Source organism: Mixophyes fleayi, chromosome 4 (genome assembly GCF_038048845.1).
Source record: "Mixophyes fleayi isolate aMixFle1 chromosome 4, aMixFle1.hap1, whole genome shotgun sequence".
Classification (NCBI taxonomy): domain Eukaryota; kingdom Metazoa; phylum Chordata; class Amphibia; order Anura; family Limnodynastidae; genus Mixophyes; species Mixophyes fleayi.
In genome coordinates, this window is record NC_134405.1 from 71,188,141 (window position 1) to 71,203,794 (window position 15,654).

The following is a 15,654-nucleotide window of genomic DNA, read 5'->3' on the forward strand; positions in this document are numbered from 1 at the left end:
TTGCCACATTATGAAAAATGTAGTAGACTAATGGTTTAAATATAAAGTAGCTTTTATAAACATTTAGTCTTATGAATATACTGTACTTAACATACTATTGATCAGTAGTTTATTAAACAATAAATAAAGAAGAGGTTTCATTTGCTTGTTTTATGGAGTAAGTTGTGTTTCCTTACAGAATTGCAGTCTGCAACTAAAGTATCGTCAACATTTAAGGATGCGGCTCCCCCTACAGGCAAAAGATGGATACAATATGGGGGACAACACAGATAAGTGCTTTGGCAAATTAAACGTTTATATATATATATATATATATATATATATATATATAGGGCCTGATTCATTAAGGAAAATAAGGCAAAAAATGAGTAAGATTTCTCCTGGACAAAACCATGGAAAGGGGTGCAAATGAGTTTTATTTTGCACATAAACTAAATACTGGCTGCTTTTTCAGGTAGCACACAAATACTTGATAGACTTTATTTTTACTCTGAAATGTAAAGTTGTTCTAGGACATGCCTTAGCCCAACTATTAATCTGTCCTGATATTTTGAATTTGCCTCCCCCTCCAATGCAACAGGGTTTTGCCAAGGTGCAAAGTTACTATTTATTTTTTTTGCTTTACTTTCCATAATGAATCAGGCCCACAGAGTTCCAAGTTCCAAAATGTAAGTCTATGTAATATAATACATCTCTGGGAAAGGCTGGGTGGAATGAATTGTATGGAGTTGGAATAGATACAAACCCTTAGACAACATATCATAGTGATAATAAATGTGACCTTTCCATGTTCTCAACATATCATCAAGTATGTTACTCTAACAGTCAGTGCTCTGAATGAATATTGGCAGCTATTATATAAGATACGGGTCAGAGCTTTTATGGGATATGGGATTGTGGCTAATATAATCTGAACATTTGGATCAAAGCGTATGTCATTTATTTATATTTCTTAAGAACTTCAGATCATTTCTGTCTCCTTAGAACAGTGTCACTGTAGGGTGCTTTCTTGTTATATTATACAGTATTATACATTGGTTTAATCATTTAGTCATTTAAAACTCATGCTGTAACAAACCTAAACCACAATTTTATATTGTGTTCCTATTTTGTTGTATTGCACTTTATAGATTGAACTAACCTCTTGGGCACTTTAGATTTCCATCGCCAAGATAATTAAATCAATCTATAATCCAAAACATCTGAAAAATATTCTAATGACTTTGATCAAATTCAATCAATTTCTTGAAAATGTATTCAAATTAAAACAATGTTTTGCTTTACCTATAGCTTTAGTTGTTCTTATTGTCTACACAGAGATGAGGGAGTCATTGGTTAAACCAATATTGAGGTTTTCGGTTCACTAGGAACTACTAAAATGACTGAGGCACAGAGTGTTTTGCTCTGTTTCTATTACATGAAAAGGAGATCATGTAAAGAGGTCAATGCAGCTTATTTTCTTAAAAAGACGGAACTTAGGTGTTTTTTAAATTGGTTTAGAACTGTTTTTAAACTAGATCAGGAATACTCTCACTAACCCTTGACAAAGATCATCTTAACTGAAACGCGTTGGAGGTGGAGAGCAGACATGTCAGGCAGTTGTCTTCTTACCCAGTGTCGGCACCCTGAATACCCATCTTGAAGGGATTGTGTATTCACGCTCATTTACCGTTTTATTGTGGTAAGAACCCATCTGTAATTGTGTTGGATTTTGTAAAAGAATCGTGTTGGATGTAAATTTTATCCAGTAAAATTATTGGTAATAAAGCAAGATTACGTTTTTACATTTTTATTATAACATTCCTTGAATGGTAGAAGGCATGAACATTGCGGTTAAAGGAACAAAAATGAAATGACTAATGACACTAAGAAATGTACACTTATGTTGAGTAACTCACGTTGTGATTAAGCTAATCATATGGAACATATTGCACTGTGATGTGTTTTTTTATGTTTATATAACACATGAATTCGAAAAAATTGGAAGAACACTTCTGAACGGAGAACATTCTGAAAGAATCACAAGATATTTATCTTACAACAGAAACTGTGAGGACTGAAAACATTTTCAATTTTACATTTATTTACACAGGGTGATTTATGTGTGAAGTAACATTGACCAAACACACAAGCGCCATTTTCCACCTGCTTTGTTTTTATTTGTGGATTGTTAATTGACTTTTTATGTGGATGAGGTCCTAGGTGTGAAGGGCTGCAATCTTTGTTTACGCCTAAATAATTCCAGCTTGTTCTTGTAGTGAATTCTGATGTCATTGTATAAAATCAATTAATTAGAAGCAGATGATAATATTTGTGTTACTTGTACATTTAATTGAATACAATTGATGTGATATGGAAAAAGACAGAGGTTACTAGTAGACAATAACTGAGAAGAAGCACCCAGTGTCAGTCAGCTGCCGCAAGAGCTAATCAAATTCTGGGATGTACTGTATATAATGGGTCAAAGATGCATGAGAAGCAAATATTTCTGTTTTTACATTGTGTAAGTCATTTGTTAGACTGAATTTTGAACATGGGATACAGCTGTGTATAACAGTTGTATTAGAACTAGAGATGCTCACTGAACCTCGTGAACTGGATTTAGTTTTGATTTTGGATCTGGATTAGCTTCGTGTTTTGGTTTTGGCAAAACCGCCCTTGTGTGTTTTGGTTTTGGGTTTGGATTTGGATCTGTATTTTTTAGAAAAATTCCTAAAATATGCTAAAATTACATAATTTTGCTCTAATTTCAAGTCATTTGCAGTCAATTTTCACCACATCACAGGTCACAATATTATTTTCATACACTTTCAGACAAACACTGCAGCAACCTGGCTTGATGCTAAGCAACAGAGCAATGACTCAAACACACGGCAGTTCCTAACACATCTAGGACACATTGGCACACAGCAGTGGCAGAAAAGAAAAGTGGTGTAAGATGGAACTGTCCTTGGGTACTCGGGTCCTCCCACCCACCCTTATGTTAGATATTAAAAAGGACATGCACACTTTAATAAACCAAGCACTTCAGCCACAAAAGTGCTTCTCCTTGTGGTTGAAGGGCTTGGTTTGTTTGGACCCCCACAAAACAAGCTAACAATGGGCTTAAGGCACCTAAGGTAACAGTGCTGTTAATGAACTCTACTGTGGCAAGATGTTGTTGCCATCATCCTCAGCCTCACCCTCATCAGTGTGTACATCATCCTCACACATTATTAATTCATCACCACTGGAATCCACCATTACAGAAGTCTCAGTATTTTGATGTAGTTGGCTGGAAAGGTCTTCCTCGTGGTACTTGAAGTTCATTTATATGAACATCATCTTTTCCACATTTTGAGGAAGTAGCCTCCTACGCTGATCGCTGACAAAGTTCCCAGCTGTACAGGAGGGTGGGCAGCTTAGGCAGTGCAAAGCGAGTTAGTACATGGGTCTCCAAATTCCCCTTTTTTCCTCCCAGTATGTAAAGGGACTGTCTGATGTGTCTATTTCTATGCTGTCGTGAAAATAATCCTCCATCACCCTTTGGATGCTGATAGTAGGATCAGGTGGAGTTGCGGAAAAAGTGTCACGTTTTTTGGTAATTTTTTTTAAACCAGACCAGGGGATAAATGTATGAAGCTCCGGGTTCTTCAACACCCGCGAGTTCGGCATCTTCAGCGCTTAAATTTAAAGCGGCGCCGCCTTGTAAAGGGAAACTTCCCTTTACAAGGCAGCGCCACTTTAAATTTAAGCGCTGAAGACGCTGAACTCGTGGGTGTTGAAGAACCCAGGGCTTCATACATTTACCCTCAGATGTCAAAATTTGGTGCTCCGTCATCTGCATCATACTTGGGTCTCTTGGGAAAGCTAGGTTTATTCCTAGCAGCAATTGAGTGAGAAACTAAAGGAAGAAACGCCGTCCTGTCACGTAACACTTGAGATGTTATCTTGCTCACCAGAAGCTCTTTGCATCTCTTCAGTTCTGGGTCAGTTGGAAACAAAGACAAGACTTAGCTCTAAAACTGAGGATCAAGCACAGACGCCAAAATGTAATGATCCGATTTCAAGATTTTAATAACTCTTGGATCCTGGCGTAGCGAAAAAAGTACTTGATCTACAAGTCCGACATACTTAGCGTAATTGCTTTGTTTCATCTCCTCCTTCAGTTTCTCAAGCTGCTTTTCCAAAAGTCTAATTAAGGGAATCACTTGACTCAAGCTAGCAGTGTCTGATCTCACTTCACAGGTGACTACTTTGAATGGTTTTAGCACCTTGCACAACATTGAAAGTATTCTCCACTGCGTTTGACTAAAATACATTCCCTCTCCTTTCCCAATGTCATGGCTTGTGGAGTAAGCATGGATGGCTTTTCGCTGTTCCTCCCTCTGCAGAAGCATATACAGGGTGGAATTCCACCTTGTCACCACCTCTTGCTTCAGTTGGTGGCAGGGCAAATTAAATTGCTGTTGCAGCTGCTGCAATCTCCTAGATGCTGTTGCCGAATGCCGGAAATGTCCAGATATTTTACGGGCCGCAGACAGCATCTTCTGCACATCCCTGTCATTTTTTAAAAAGCTCTGCACCACCAAGTTTATTGTGTGAGCAAAACAGGGAATGTTATGGAACTCACCCAGCTGTAATGCTCTCTCAATATTGGTGGCGTTATCTGAAATGACATATCCTGAGGAGAGTCCAAGCAGGATAAGCCATGTTACAATGACATCCCTTAATTTTTGTAACAGATTGTGTCTTAGTGAAGCTGGTGATACACAGAGTAGCCTGTCTCTGACAAATGTGACGTACTTGGGTACAAGCTGCTGCTGTTGCTGCTGGTGAAGGCGAATCACCAACCCAGTGGGCTATCACAGTCATATAATCTTTAGTTTGCCCAGTTCTGCTTGTCCACATATCTGTGGTTAATGTGTACAGTGGGTAGAATGACATTTTGTAGCCCAATAATTACATTTTTACGAACCTTCTGGTAGAGGTGAAGAATAGCTTTTCTACTGAAATGGTGCCGTGATGGAGTTTGGTAACCGGGACACAAGACCTCAAATAACTGTCGAAAACCAGCTGCATTAATAGTGGATATTGGATGCAGATCTAATACTAGCATAGTTGCAATGGCATCTGTGATCCACTTTGTGACTGGGTGACAGCTTTCATACTTGCTTCCTCTTGCAAAGGATTGTTTAACAGTCAATTGTTGTAAACTACTAGTAGTCTTCTTCTTGGTCTGCTTCTGAGATGAAGATTCACCCCCAGCAGCAGCAGCAGTGGGACTAACGCTCAAGAATTCTACTGATGAGTCCAGGAAAGTGGAGGAGTCATCTAGCCTTAGCAAATTGGATGCAGGACTAACTCCGATCGCTACTGAGGATATTGATGAGGACAGTGTCTGTGGGTGTAGATTGCAGGCATTGGGATGTAGGTGAGCAAAGGGTCCTAGCTGATGATGGACTGCTTGTTGTTATTTTTTTTTAGCATTAGTTTCTGATTTTCCCAACAGATTGTCATGAATTCCCTTCAAATGGTGTAACATGGGTGAGGTTCCTAGATGGTTAAGGTCTTTACCTCGACTGACTGTGGCTTTACATATGCTACAAATGGCTAGACAACTGTTGTCAGGATTTGGGTAAAAATAATTCCACACATAAGATGTGGATTTTTTGGTGTTATGTCCAGGCATTAGCGCCCTCGTCGGCTACAAAAATATCCACCTCATCCTGTTGCAATTCCAAAGTGGCATCCTCAATTGGTGTATCACCGGCTACACTTGGGCTGTTCAGGCACACATCTGCAGAAATGCTGAAAGGGTCCTTCTTTATGGGTACACTATCAGAATAGTCACAATTACACATACCACTCGTGGATGGACTCTCCTCAGGGATTTCTGTCATTTCTGAATCTAATGCCTTACTGTTTTCTTCCAGCTCAGCTTTTACACGTAAAAGTATTTGGACACCACTTTTTGAGTCCGAATGAAGAGGTCTTGCTTGGTCACAACTGACCTTACAGGAAGATGCCTCAGTGTCAATTGCAGAACTCGCACTCATAGAGAAAGGCAAAGGCCTCATTCTTTATTTGCCACTGCGTGTGTAGAATGGCATGTTGGTTATTTTATTTTTTTCTGCAGATAACATTGCCTGGATTACAGGTCTTTTTTTCTTGACCAAGGTAAAAGGTGTTTTTTTACATTTTTGTTTCCCTGACTTAAAAGCACTATTCACTTTTACATAGGCTTTACCAGATGACGTAGAGGGATTGCTATCATCATGACTGGTATCAGCAGCTGCTTGGTGCTCCTGCTCTTCTGTGTACTGCTGTGAATCCATTTTGATAATACCGTACACTTTGACTGCAAATTCAGAAGAAAAGCCTGCAAGGACTAGTATTTGTATTTCAGCAAAGACAATTAGCAATGGACCCTGGAGCTCTTCTCTTTGTGTGCAACCTATATAATACCGTTCAATTTGACTGTACAGTCAGAAGAAAAGCCTGCCAGCCCAAGTATTTGTATTTCAGCAATGACAATTAACAATGGAGCTCTCCTCCTTGTGAGTTACCTATATAACACTGTACATTATGGAACTGCAGATTTATAAGACCAAGTCTGCCCTATTAATGCTATTTCAGCAATGGCAATTAGCAATGGAGCAATGGAGCTCTCTTCTTTGTGTGTAACATATATAGCACCGTACAATTTGACTGCAAATTCAGAAGAAAAGCCTGCCAGGCCTAGTATTTGTATTTCAGCAATGACAATTAGCAATGGAGCAATGGAGCTCTCCTGAATGTCACTGTAGACTTTGAAAAACACTGCTACCCCTCCTCTTTCTATTCTACCTATGTTGCTGCCCAACTGCTCTACAGACTGTGCTCCCCCTTCAGTGTCCCTCTGTGAAATGGCGCTGGATCGCCCTGGAGGGTGAGATCCGACGATGTAACAATGATGTTTTGCCTCGTTTTCAATTCCGAAAAAGTGTGAAAGTACCGAGCCGGCACAGTTCGGTAATCGGATATGCTAAGTTCAGGTAGGTTCGGTTGTCTGGGAACCGTGCCTGAGCATCTCTGATTAGAACTTGAGGTAACGTCAGGCTTCCATACTAATAAAAGGAATGGAGGGGTTAAATTGTAATGATAGGCTGCCAAACTGTTGTTTGCGCTGGGGGAAAAAGGTGACTTAGATGCAACTTGATGTTTGGGACATATTCAGGGACAATGCAAAGCTCTTTATATCATCAGTACTGTACATGTTATAATAGGAAATCCACTGTGACTATAGGAAGAATGTTTTCAATACCAGCACAGGAAAGGATTTTCCAGGGTAGTGGTATGTGAGGATAAAATAATGCTACAATCACCAGATTGATTTAAAAATGGATTGGGCGCCTTTCTTACAAGATATGGTATCAATAGTTATAATGAACTAATTAAGCAGTTGGGGTGATTGATCCAGGGAATTAAGCTGATTGTGAATTAATTAATTAATTAATTGGATCCCGAGATCCAACTACGAGCTTTTTAACTGCAGCAACTTTAATATACGCTATTGGAGCTGGAATTACCGCGGCTGACTGAATTAATAGGGCAGGCTTGGTCCATTGCTAATTGTCAAGTATGGGGTCAGGAAGGACTCCCCGTCCCTCCCCACCTGTAAGGTTACATCTTTCCACTGTATCAGTACAGCTAGAATGTATTGTCGGTTGAACTTCATTAACTCGTATACTATCTACATTCTAATGAATATTAGTCCAGCCAACAATAAAGGACGCATCTACTATTCGTGTGTAACTGATGTATGTAATTTAATCTAATTTTATAGTCCCCAGGAGACTCCCTTGCTACATAAAGTGTGTATACTATTCAAAGTGGATCTACATACGAAAAAAATAAATGCTCTATGCGAAAACATTTTTACATATTTGTAAATTATATGTGGGGCTGTATTATGGGAATTATAACCTGATTTATAACAGTTCTAAAATCTCAGAGCAAAAAAAAAGCAGATCTATATCTATTTCTCTGGTTTTATTTTGATTAAAAGTAGAACATGTAAAGAGGTAAAAACAAGCCTGTTGACATTGCAAAGTATTTGGTGAGTGAAGTCAGTGACTTGACATATGGGACTAACTTTCACAGCTTCCGGGAACAACATTTTCATGGTTATCTGAGCTGTTCTAGAATTCAAGGGAAGGAAAGATAGTATAGTTCACTCTCGTCTCTAACAACATAGTTAATCAAGTATCCAAAAAGTAATCTAATAAGATAGTAATCTAGATATATAATACAGCAATGAAGATAATAAATGTCTCTAAACAATACCTGTGTAAATAATGCGTTCTGATGACATTGTTTATAATTAGTGAGTTCTGATGTCATTACTCCAGTGTTCATTAAAAATAACTTGCATATTATAAAGAATAATGCACCTCATACCGTAAATTATAATAGATATTACAAGTCACTCTAAAGATCCTTTACCTGTATAAAAGCACTCTGCCTAAGGCTTTGTGCTTTATATGGTGATCGAGACATATAATATCCTTGTAATTTATACTAGAGGGTACATTTTGCCATATACAATGTGTTTTATTAACATTTTGCAATTTTATTACGTTTTGTGTTTTTGAATCATAATGTAAAAAATAGTGTCATATCATAATGGCAGCCTCTCTTCTGAATGTAACATAGATAATTTAGTGATATGCACAAATTTTATCATGTTAAGGTCTACTCACAATGCCTGGGAGGTCCCGAGATTGGTAATTCATACTTGCCAACTTTTCATCGTTGGCTTCAGGGAGATCCCGGAGAGTTGGGTATGTGGGGGCGGGGCTTGATGAATCGCATAATTTTGACCATGTCCCCTAAACGATTGTCACAATTTTGGCCAATTACTGCAGGGGGAGGGGTTAAGATGACGCGATATTTGCATCATTATGTCCCGCCCCACCACTTATCTATTGCGGGGGTGAGAACGGGGAGGTTGCCCTGCTCTCCCAGACATTGCTGGAAACTAGGCAACTATGCGTTAAAGAAAAGCAGCTAATGAATCTCAAGAGACTGAAGTCTTTTACATTTCTTTCTTCATTACTGAAGTCATGTTGTCTTACCTGTCGTTCTTTGATTAAATCTTGGTCTCCATGAAAATGATTCATAGGCATCAATACATGGACATAGGACACAATTCCTGAACTGTGTCACCATGACACAGATGGCGAAGCCAACCACATCTTGTACTGGCTCAGCATCAGGGAGAATGCCAGACTCTTCAGGGAGTGAGGGAGATCACCCCTATTTCAGGGAGTCTCCCTGACATTCAGGGAGAGTTGACAAGTATGTGATAATTCAGTGAGGATCCTATAAAAAGCCTTTTTTTTGTCATATGCTGGAGTTAAGACCCTTTGAGGGGGAATTCAATTTACTGCAAAGTCCTGTGGGAGCCTTGAGGATGTTCGGGCAGTAAAATATTACTGATATTTGCTTGTCAGGTGTTATATTTACTATAATACCAGGAAGTGTTTGCAGGCGCACATCATACGAGGCTCCAACGGGACCTTGTCCTGAGCTGAATCAACCCTTTGGGGTAATTTTACTAAACTGCGGGTTTGAAAAAGTGGAGATGTTGCCTATAGCAACCAATCAGATTCAAGCTGTCATTCTGTATACTGCTCTAAATAAATTACAGCTAGAATCTGATTAGTTGCTATAGGCAACATCTCCACTTTTTCAAACCTGCAGTTTAGTAAATCTAGCCCTTTGTTTCCAGTCCATTTACAGAGGAAAGGATCCTGACGGAATTCTTAAGACTGTAAGTAGATAGGTCAATGAGGCCAGATGGGATACGTCCTAGAATACTAAAAAAGTCTAAAATATTGCTGGTTATGCAATGAACTGTGTTATTCAACCAGACACTATTAACAAGGGTAATCCTATAGGATTTATAGTGGACATAGAGAAGAAGGCAATTATATTCCTTTGAGTCTTACATCAGTTGTGAGGAAATGAAAAGAAACATTTCTAGAAGAAAGAAAACTATCTCAAATCCAACAATTCACAAGAATAAAATGTGTAGACTAAATGGGCCGCATGAGTCTTATCTGCCATGAACTTCTGTGTCTGTATGTTGTAGATGAGAAATAGATATAAGGTGGTTACAATGGTAAAGCAAAAGACAGGACATTCATTAAGTCTTCTTTTAGAAAGGTTGTATGCTAGCAATGTTTTTATTTTGTTCATGTTAAGCCTCTGAATTTGGAGATCCATTCACTTAACCTGTACTCTCAAGATCTATATTTAATACAAATGAAGCTATCATCAGCATATGTGGAGGCAACTGAATTGAAAGCAATAGGTGATGGAGCTAAGGTAAATAATATACAGGGCCATGAAAGAGTTTTCAGTGTGTATATCTCATTGTGTATGCATGTATAGGGCATCACGCATGTATATGGCATTGTGTAAGTATGTATTTTGTATTGTGTGTGTCATAAGGTTGCCCTATGCATTGTGTGGTGGTCACAAGTTTGCCCTCTGTATTGTGAGGCGGTCACAAGGTTGCCCTCTGTATTGTGTGGCAGTCACAAGGTTGCCCTCTGTACTGTGTGGTGGTGACAAGGCTGCCATCTGTATTTTGTGGTGATGACAAGTTTGCCCTCTGTATTGTGTGGTGGTGACAAGCTTGCCCACTGTATTTTTTGGCAGTGACAAGGTTGCCCACTGTATTTTATGACAGTAACAAAGTTTCCCTCTGTATTGTGTGGCAGTGACAAGGTTGCCATCTGTATTGTGTAGCAATCATAAGGGTGCTCTGTATTATGTGGTGGTCACAAAGGTTCTGTGTATTGTGTGGTGGTCCAAGGGTTGCTCTATTTTGTGTGACGATCACAAGAGTGCACTATGTATTGTGTAGCAATCATAAGGGTGCTCTGTATTATGTGGTGGTCACAAAGGTTCTGTGTATTGTGTGGTGGTCCAAGTGTTGCTCTATTTTGTGTGACGATCACAAGAGTGCACTATGTATTGTTTAGCGGTCATAAGGGTGCTCTGAATTGTGTGGTGGCACAAGGGTGCTGTTTGGCAGTCACAAGGGTGCAATATGTATTGTTTGGCAGTCACAAGGGTGCTCTATGTATTGTGTGACGGTCACAAGGGTGGTGTATATTGTGTGGTGGTCACAAGGGTGCTCTCTTTATTCACTGCATTCTCTGTGTTCACGTCTTGCTTTGCTTTCTATATGTAATGCACCATACATTATCAAAACTGGCCCCAACTTTCCAGTATCAAGACAAGAAACAAGCAGCAAAGTTGTGCAAGCTGCAATTACATGTAGGAGAGAACAACACAGTCCACTAAGAACCCCTTCCTATAGCCCTCCAAAGTTTGTTTTTCTAACCTTTCTAATTCCCTCTCTATTTCTTCCCCTCTACCTTGTTGTCCTCTATCACTCACCTTCCTCAATGTCCTGTCCATCCTCTGCTGTGTTTCTATCTTCCATCATACTCACATCCGCCCTGTCATTTTACCCTGCCCCTCTTCACTTCTCCTCATCTACTCCAGTCTTACCTTCTCTCCACAGTGGGGTGGGATGAGCAGGATAATTATCTATCCTCCATGAGGACCAGGAGAGGAGATTGTATTTTATTGATAATTTTGAAGTTGTACAGTGCTGCCTCTGCCAATTTGTGCTTGTTCCCCCTACTAGTGCAAAGCTTTGCCTACTTGTGTATTAGATCTGCCTACTGTGACTGGCACCTCCTTGTATTGCTGTGACTTCACCTACCATTGCGTATGACATTAGCCTCGTCTAGCACCGGTCATGGTGTGCTATCCCCGCCTGCTTGTAAGTTGGTCAAGCTTACAATTAATTTGGTCCTGAACATGTGAGATTTTTTTCCAGGGCTTATTTCAGTTCCCAGTCCAACTCTGGCCACATAGTGCAGGTCTTTAGGGCTCACCTTCATAGGTTTGGCTTACTAGAACTCCTCAGAGTCCTGGGTGAATGCCTCCCAGGTATAGCAATAAGATATAGTCAGGATGCACTGTATATGTGTGACTTGGAGTCAAGAAGCTGCAATTACACATCGGCACCCCATGGCCACACTGTCTGGCCATCCCGTTGGCTGCCAGGTTAACTCCAACAGGGACCAATGCTAACAATAAATAAACACTTCCAGGGGACTGGAAACTCTGTGGTAACACTTTATCTAATTTATTAGCTTCTATTTCCTAAAGCAGTGTTGGGGCATCATTACATCACGGGATGACCGTGATGCTAAAAACAGACATACTTATATGGTTTTGAATAGTCCAGAAATAATGCAGTTATAAAAAATTAGATATATCACCATATTGTCATTTCTTATTACAGCACTATTGCTTTATCCCCTGTTAAACTGTCCATCCCTACATGATACTTTGTGGTTAAGTCAAAATATCTAACTTCAATCCATTTCAAATTCAGAATCACCAGCAAACGAATACTAAGTACTATTTAACAAACAGTATAGTGAGAGAAAAGTCCTAGAACTGTTCTTTGAGGTATATCAACTGGCAGAACCATAACTGCCTGAGAGGAGTTGCCAACAGAGTCTCTTAGTGCATTGTTTGAGAGATATCCAAGAAGGGGCAGTGCCACAGATGCCAAGTGTACAAAGTTTCTGACAGAACACCAAGCTGTCAGCTGCATCAGATGCCACCAAAAGGTGGTCCAAGAGAATAAGTATGGAATAGTGCCCTGAATAGGATTTGGCCATGAGTAGGTCATTTACTATCTTTATGAGAATAGTTTTCCTTGAGCATTGTGAGCAAGAACCACAGAAGAGAGGTTCACGTGGGTTACAGAAGGTTAGGAAGTCTCTCAGCAGCTCAATAATGTAGCAGCAACAGTCAATTGAGATACAGGGCAAAAACAAGACAAAAGAGCTGATTCCAGGGAATTATTCAAACAATATGAAAAAAATGTAAATTCTGCATACTAGAAATAGAAGAATCAAACATTCAATTGTTCAATCACACAGGAAGACGATAAGGTGCTAGGGGCAGAGATCAATAGGCCAGGGAACAGCTCTCTACAGTCAGAGATAAGCATGCAGATGAAAAAGGATCAATGAAGACCAGATACATGTTCGACCCCTGGAAGGGAGAGGGTTAATGAATATCCAGGAGAGAAGGAGGAGGGGGAGATCTGTAGACAGATAGCAGACTTGTCATTGTGTTTGCTTTGCATGAGCTCCTAGCTGTGACATGGGAGTGAGATTGTTCTACATACATTGCCAGGATAAAGTCTGAGCGTCTAATTAATTCTGCAGGATTCCTCGGATTACTGTAAAATGAAATAATAGAGACAGAACAAAGCCCAGTTTACACACATGCAGAGTGTTAGGCACAGGAAAAAGATCTCATTTGTGACCCCAAGTAGCTGACTTGAGTGACATGCATGATTACTTATCAGTCTATAGCAGAGACTCCACAGCTGTTGTGGAACTACAAGTCCCAACATGCCCTATATGCCTACTATAGATATGCAATGGAGGGACTTGTAGTTCCACAGCAGCTGGAAAATCACAGGATGCCTATACCCAGTTCCTGGTAACATAAATAAGTATATACAGTGTATACACCAGTGGTTCCCAAACTGTGCACCGATTTCACAGGGGTGCCGGCGCCAGGGCCAGTGGAAATTATTTTGACTTAGGGGTGCCTTGAAAAAATTATGGAGACCCTAAGGGTGCCTCGAACTGAGAATGTTTGGGATCCACTGATATACACAATAAAACTGTGCGTGCAAAGCGTGTACATCTGTGTAATAAGAAGTGTTAGCATTTTGAAATGATGCCTTTTCGTTAAAAGATACTATCCCAAATAATTCTGTTAATCCAGGTACATCAGAAATCTCAATTAAGGGGAAACATATTCTCAACTAAAGAAATAGAATTTTCCTAGAAAGACTATGACACATCAACAACCCTCATTGTGAGCCTCATAATACATGCTGTGAGTTGTAGTTAAATAATAGCATTATTAAGTTTTATAAAGCCACACACACTCACAGACAACTATTATATGTTAAATAGCCAGACATTATGTTGATTAAACAGAGAGTTTGACAGACAAGCATTAAGCCCACACTGTTCACCATGTTGTCATGAAGAGGTTCTGCAGCAGCTGATGTTTTAACTCTCTTTTACTCCATAAAAATGGTCTCACATCAGACAGAGAGAATCTGAAGGTAACAAATAAAAACTGTGCCATAAAGTAATGTTCTGAAGTGCCTCCGCATGCTGTCCCCTGCTCTCTTTGTTTCAATGACACAATGATGCTTATATATGAAAATTCTATATCTGCTACAAGGCACCACTACTTTAAATGCATCTTACATGGACAGGTTTATATTAATGCATTTACTAGAACAAACATAGAATCTCCTTTTTGTTATTTTTTTTAACAAAAGTAACTGCACAACATCAATACTCTGATGTCTCATAAATAAGAGATGAGACAACTGCAAGTGTCAGTGTTTAACACTGCATACATCCACCAGAGCTTTACATTGTGTCTGTAACTGTACATTGTGTGCTGTAGAGAGAGGACAGATTGCATGGGAAAAATGCTGTAAGCAAGAATTACAGACACGTTCAGCGTGCAGGTTTAACTCATCTCCTGCTGGGTACTTGATAAACACATTTCTGGAAACTAATTGCAGATGTGGAGAAGGTGGAAAGTTTATGCAAACTAAGTGAAAAAGGGCAAAGATTCTTACCTCCCAACCACTCAGATGAGATGTTCTGCAGAAGAGTGAAAGGGATGCAAAAGAAAGTTACCAGCAAGTCACTACAAGCCAGAGAACAAATAAAGATATTGGTGGCTGTCCTCATTGTCTTCTTCCTGATAATGATGTAAACCACCAGGCTGTTGCCAAACAGAGCTAGGATGAAGATGATGATGTACAGAACCAAGAATATCACCTTGGCATTGAGGGGTAGCTCTGGGATATAAACCAAGGGTTTAAGACCATAAGCTGCAATGAACTCCAGTCTGCTCATGTTGTGCTCTTTCAACAATTGGTTCAAGGCTTCTGGAGTGATATTGAGTCTTCTGTCCATGGTGCTGAAGTTCCTTGATGAAGCCAACTGGAAACAATGAGAGGAGCCCACCTGCTCAACTGAGCAGTCTCATTAGCCCATGTGACCAGAGCATAGATGGATAACAGTACAGGCTTCAAAAGTTTAAATGGCATAGTAACACAGTTCCTCCGGCCATCAATCCTTTGCCTGACAGTAGACTAAATGTTCCATGAAGAAATTTCAGAAATATTTCCCTGGTATAACATACCCCACACTTTTACAGAGTGATATCCATATAGTGATGGATTGCATGTCTGCTCTTTCTACAGGGCAGCTCTACACATGTCCCTCCTCCTGCCTCTTAGAAGGAGGGGAGATTATAAATTCCCAGTCCTATTTCTCTCTGCTGATGCTTAGCAGCAGCACATGAAATGATGTCTGCGTTGTGGTGCAGACCAGTTTTGTTGGCAGAAGAAACGCTGTCTGGCTACTGCATTGCTGCTTATATTAAAAGACACAATGGGTTTCTAGCTGATGGCACACATCCTTGCCTTTTGTGTCCGGAAATCTCGTTTACACGCTGATCAGAATGTGTGGCTCAAAA

The 15,654-nt window shown here is 39.8% G+C and overlaps 1 protein-coding gene across 1 annotated transcript in view; it reads right to left on the reverse strand.

Moving 5' to 3' along the window:
- The window catches only part of LOC142149887 (pyroglutamylated RF-amide peptide receptor-like), an 81,839-nt gene extending 66,423 nt beyond the window's left edge, over positions 1-15,416 (reverse strand). The window contains exon 1 of the mRNA XM_075205190.1: positions 14,747-15,416. Coding sequence (XP_075061291.1) covers positions 14,747-15,089 — 343 coding nt within the window. The 5' untranslated portion in view covers positions 15,090-15,416. The remainder of the gene's footprint in view (positions 1-14,746) is intronic.
- Positions 15,417-15,654: the final 238 nt, after the last annotated feature.